The 5,853-nt window shown below is 50.0% G+C and overlaps 1 protein-coding gene across 3 annotated transcripts in view; it reads left to right on the forward strand.

Moving 5' to 3' along the window:
• NRIP3 (nuclear receptor interacting protein 3) overlaps positions 1-5,466 on the forward strand; it is a 35,096-nt gene extending 29,630 nt beyond the window's left edge. For all 3 annotated transcript variants that reach the window (XM_006018210.3, XM_006018211.3, XM_025197412.1), the window contains one exon: positions 4,853-5,466. In XM_006018210.3, coding sequence (XP_006018272.1) covers positions 4,853-4,868 — 16 coding nt within the window. In that variant the 3' untranslated portion in view covers positions 4,869-5,466. The remainder of the gene's footprint in view (positions 1-4,852) is intronic.
• Positions 5,467-5,853: the final 387 nt, after the last annotated feature.

The raw sequence follows: 5,853 nt of genomic DNA on the forward strand, positions 1-5,853 counted from the left end.
CCCAAGACATTAGGACATTGGTCCCAAGATGGTGACCAGGGGGTGGGGCACCTGTCAAGGGGTGGGGCGCCTATCAAGGGGTAGGGCTACCCATGCAGCCCTCAACAGTCTGCCAGAACTGGGTAAGCAGCCCTTCGCCCGAAATAATTGCCCGCCCCTGGTGTAGACATATTCTGTATGTAACTGTGTCACCTGCTAACCCAGGGGCAGGCAATTATTTTGGGCGGAGGGCCGCTTACTGAATTTTGGCAAGCCATCGAGGGCCGCATGACAGGCAGCCCAGGGCAGATAAATATTAATTTTCTAATTTGTTTAGGGGACCTGTGGGCCAGATAGAATGGCCTGGCAGGCTGCATCCAGCCCGCAGGCCGCATTTTGCCCACCCCTATGCTAACCCCTGCCATGTTAGTACTACAGGTTTTTATAGATTTGTGCAGGTATTGTTCTGGTAGCCTATTATCATTGTGGCTCATTATTTGTTTACACCAGTGCCTCCCATCAGTTCAAGACCCTAGTAGGATTGGGATTGTACCATCTAAACACACTGGATCCTTTCTGAGTCATATGGGAAATAAATAGACCCTGGACTACTTTTATTATAGTTTCATAGTTTTAGGGTCGGAAGGGACCTAATAGATCTTCTAGCCCGACCCCCCGCCAGGGCGGGAGAACAACAAAAGAACCCTAAACAAAAAACGGGACTCAAATGAGTCCAGCCAGGTAGGTATCCAGCCTCTTCTTAAAGATCCCCAGGGTAGGGGCCAGCACCACCTCCCTTGGAAGTTGGTTCCAGCTCCTAGCCGCCCTAACTGTGAAGTAGTTTTTTCGGATGTCCAATCTGTACCTCCTCTCCATCAACTTGTGCCCATTACTCCTTGTTATGCCAGCGGGGGCTAGGGGAAACAGCGTCTCCCCCAAACCCTTCTGGTTCCCCCTAGTGAGTTTATAGACGGTCACCAGGTCCCCCCTCAGCCTTCTCTTGTGGAGGCTGAATAGGTTCAGGTCCCGCAGTCTCTCACTGTAGGGTCTGCCCTGTTGTCCCCGGATCATGCGGGTGGCCCTCCTCTGGACCCTCTCCATGTTGTCCACATCCCTCCTGAAATGGGGCGCACAGAACTGGACACAATACCCCAGCTGCGGCCTGACCAGCATCGCATAGAGGGGGAGGATCACCTCCCTGGCTCTACTCGAGATGCACCTGTGGATGCACGACAAGGTCCGGTTAGCCCTGCCAACCATGACCTCGCATTGTCGGCCCATGTTCATCTTGGAGTCAATAATGGCACCAAGATCCCTTTCCGCCTCCGTGCTCTCAAGTAGGGAGTTCCCCATCGTATAAGTGTGCTGCTGGTTCCTACTACCCAAGTGCAGCACCCTGCACTTGTCCGTATTGAAACACATCCTGTTCCTGTTTGCCCACCCCTGTAACCTATCCAGATCCTTCTGCAATCTCTCTCTCCCTGCTAGCGTGCTCACCTCCCCCCAAATTTTGGTGTCATCAGCGAATTTAAACAGGTTGCTTTCCACCCCAACATCAAGATCGCTGATGAAGAAATTGAACAGCGCAGGCCCCAGGACCGAGCCCTGGGGGACTCCACTACCCACCTCCCCCCAAGTCGAGTATGATCCATCCACCACCACCCTCTGAGTGCGACCCTTCAGCCAATCTGCAATCCATCTGACTGTGTAGGCATCTATGCCACAGTCGCCTAGTTTATTAATTAGGATGGGGTGAGAGACGGTGTCAAAGGCCTTGCTGAAGTCCAGAAAGACTACATCCACCGCGACACCTGCGTCCATGGCCTTTGTGACCTGATCATAAAAGGCAATCAGGTTGGTCTGACATGATCTCCCCCTAATAAATCCATGCTGATTGCCCCTGAGCATCATCTCGGATGCCGGCCCATCACAAATGTGCTCCTTGATGATCTTCTCAAAGAGCTTCCCCAGGATTGAGGTAAGACTGACGGGCCTATAATTGCCCGGGTCCTCCCTTTTCCCTTTTTTGAAGATGGGGACCACATTAGCTACCTTCCAATCGTCTGGCACCTGGCCCAAGCACCACGATCGCTCGTAGAGCCGTGCCAGGGGCCCTGCAATAACCCCAGCCAGCTCCCTCAGCACCCTGGGGTGGAGAGCATCCGGACCCGCTGACTTGAACGCGTCCAGCCCCTCCAGAAGCTCTCTAACCCGGTCCTCCCCAACCTGAGGTCTGAAGGCGATCCCCTCGCGTCCGGCTTCTATCACAGCAGGGAAGTCCCGGTCCCTGCACAAGAAAACGGAGGTGAAGAATTGGTTAAAGAGGTCCGCTTTATCCTCTGACGCAACCACCAGATTGCCCCGCATATCCTGCAGGGGCCCCACATTACCCGGCGCCTTCTTCATCCTCCCAATATATTTGAAAAAGGACTTTTTGTTATCCTTAATCCTGGACGCTAATCCGAGCTCTATCTCCGCCTTGGCCTTCCTAACAGCCCGCCTGCAGGCCCGAGCAGAGGAGGTATACTCCTCTTTGGAGATTACACCCCCCTTCCACCGGGCGTACGCCACCCTTTTGGCAAGCAGGCATTCCCGGACACCCTTGGTGAGCCAGGGGGGCTTTTGGACACTCCTGCCCGCCTTGCTTCTTGTCGGGATGGACACCCCTTGGGCCCCGAGTATCGTTTCCTTAAGGAACGACCACTCCTCTTGGACGCTGAGTTCCTCTGCCCTCAAGGACCCCAGTTCCTCTCCCACTAATCTCCTCATCTCACTGAAGTTGGCCCTCCTGAAGTCTAGGGCCACCACCTTGCTGCGGGCCCTTGACACTCTACGCTGGATGGTGAATTCCAGCACGCGATGATCACTATTGCCCAGGTGGTCAAGAACCTGGAGGCCTCTTACCAGGTCGTCGCCTGCGGCCAGGACCAGGTCCAGCAGAGCATCTCCTCTGGTGGGACTGTGCACCTCCTGAATCAAGTGGAGGTCCTGCAACTCGGCCAAGAACCTCCTGGAGCGGTCCGTCCCGGCTGACTGCTCCTCCCAGCAGATGTCCGGGTAATTAAAATCGCCCATGACAACTACATCCCTTGCTTTTAGTGTCTCCGCAAGCTGGCCTGAAAATTCCCTGTCCAGCTCCTCCTCCTGATTGGGGGGTCTGTAATAGACCCCCACCGTCAAATCCCTCTCGCCTTGCCCCCCCTGGATCTTGACCCAGAGCACTTCAGCTCGCCCTTCCCCTGACCCCATACTGCTGGCAGAGGATGTGTAGTGCTCCTTGACATAAAGTCCCACCCCCCCCCCTGATACCCACAGGCATGCCAGAATAAGGAACATGGCTTTAAGTGAAGAGGTAATGTACAGGAAGAAAAAGTAACTATAGTATACTACATACAAGTAACTTTACGTCTCTGTTAACCCTACGACATCTGGATTTGAACTAGCTATTCTGAGGGCGAGTTCCTCCTGTTTGTTCCCCATGCTACGAGCATTGGTGTACAGGCATTTAAGGCCTTGCAAGACTGTGCGCCCCCCCCGATTAGGCAGACCATCAGGACCCCCATTACTTACCTTTGCACCCCTTGCCCTGATGGCGTCTCCTCGTCTTCCTGCAGCCCCCTCCCCCGGCGAGTCTAGTTTAAAGCTCGCCGTACGAGATCAGCCAACCTGGAAGAGAAGACACGCTTGCCATTAGGGGAGAGATGAAGCCCATTACTTTCATAAGGGAATGTATGGAATGTAAGTAGGCACATGGGCTGACAAATAGATTAAGAAGTCAGGCCACAAGTACAGCGGTCACCCTTGAAAGCCAGTACTTACCAGCAGCTGCCATGCAACACCCTTGCAGATGTCAAAATGACAGCCCACTCCAGGAAAAGGGAAATACTGAGGTTTCCCAGAACCAAGAGTGTGGTGACTGTTGGTACTTGCTGACTTCTGAATAGCAACATCTCTATCTGTAACATTTCTTAGATATCCTTCATGACCATACCTTGTTGACCAGCTTTTGGGTAGTAAAATCTGTGCCATGGTCCTTGACTCTCCACAGACTTCTGGAACAGGAAGTAGTCTACTTAGGAAGAATTTTTAGTTCACTTCAATTCTTCTATTTAGTTCACTTCTATTTCAGTATACTTTCCATTCTTTGTTGTAGCCACCTGAGTACAGTGCTAGGCAAAGAGGGATGCAGGGAGTAGCCTGGCCACCACTCAAGCTAGAAACAATATATCTGCATTGTTATGACACTGGGCTCTTGGCATGAAGCAGAAGGTTAGTCAGTGTTATGAGAAACTTCAGGAATGAGGTTGTCAATGCAGGGCTGATTTTCCAAATGCAGAATAAAAGGCCCATTTCAGGGACTTTTTGAAGATACCAGGAAACAGCCCTGAAATTGGGGACTGTCCTTGAAAATATGAGATGATTGGTTGCATTACCATGTGTTTTACCAGGATGGTACCAGACAGACTGACTGGTACTACATCCCTTGCAAATTCAACCCTCCTGTTGATTGAAATAAATTTATTAGCAGTGGCTTCGCTGAGGGTATATTCTGCTGCCTCATGCCATAGCTGGGCTAGGATGGAAACTGGAGGTTGGTAACATCATCAACCTGCAAGTGAAAATACAGTGTTCCTTTCCCATTTCCTTACAGATAGATCTGACTGTAACAAGTTAATGCTGTAGTCTACTAGAATAGGAAACTGTAGGAGGTGCTTCCACTGCTGAATAGTCACTTTTTACTGCCACATCTGAAGCCCAGACTTGCAATTTTCTTTTGTAACATTTACACCTTATAAATTGTAAGGTGTAATTGTAAGGAGATTGTAAGGTTCAATTTCTTATTGAACTAAATACCTTTCCTTTCCTGTTTCAGCACATCTGAGGCATGAAGAAAGACTGAAACCTCCCCTTCCCCTGACAGGAAACCCTAACGTCAAAGAAAAACTGTGCAGCTTTTCTAGATGAAACAGCAACATAATACATTGGTAACACCTAAACTAGGCTTCATTTAAGTACACTTAATCTGTATAGCCAGTAACTTTTGAGATCTTGTCTTGTAGATCTATGTTTTTTGAGATACAAACGTGCTTTTTTCTGGACTTTCCTACTGTGCCCCACTTACTTTTGACTGGTAAGACAAACCTTATGAATTTATTCTAATGATGAGAAGAGTCATTTTTATAGACGCCTCATATGAAATAATTTTCTTTCATGCTGAGTATAGGCTGCCAGAATTAGGTTTTTTTTAACAATGATTTTTTCAGCTGTTAAGTATTTATATACAATAAATTGACATCACCAGGTTCAAACCAGGACACTAGTCATATTGAAATATCAACCTAAATCTTATACATTGGTCAAAGGTCATCCTAATAGTAGTTTCATAGTAGCTAGGGTCAAGAGGGCCCTGAACAGATCATCTAGCCTGCCCCCCTGCCACAGGCAGGAATGAATGCTGGGTTCACAAGACCCCAGACAGGGGATCGTCCAACCTCCTCTTGAATTTGCCCAAGGGAGGGGCGAGGACCACTTCCCTGGGAAGTTGGTTCCAGATTTTGGCCACCCTAACTGTAAAATATTGCCTTCTGATCTCTAACCTAAACCTATTCTCCATCAGCTTATAACCATTGTTCCTCGTCACCCCAGGTGGTGCTGGGGAGAAAAGGGCTCTGCCTATTTGCTGTTGATCCCCCCTGGTGAGCTTGTAGGCAGCCACCAGGTCCCCCCTCAGCCTCTTCTTGCTGAGGCTGAACAGGTTCGGGTCCTTCAGTCTCTCCTCGTAGGGCCTGTTCTGCTGCCCTCTCACCAAGCGGAGAGAGATATTATTACCCATAATATTGTTGCTATGTAATTAGGGATGCAACTGCTGAATCT

This window comes from Alligator sinensis, unplaced genomic scaffold (assembly GCF_000455745.1).
Source record: "Alligator sinensis unplaced genomic scaffold, ASM45574v1 scaffold502_1, whole genome shotgun sequence".
Classification (NCBI taxonomy): domain Eukaryota; kingdom Metazoa; phylum Chordata; order Crocodylia; family Alligatoridae; genus Alligator; species Alligator sinensis.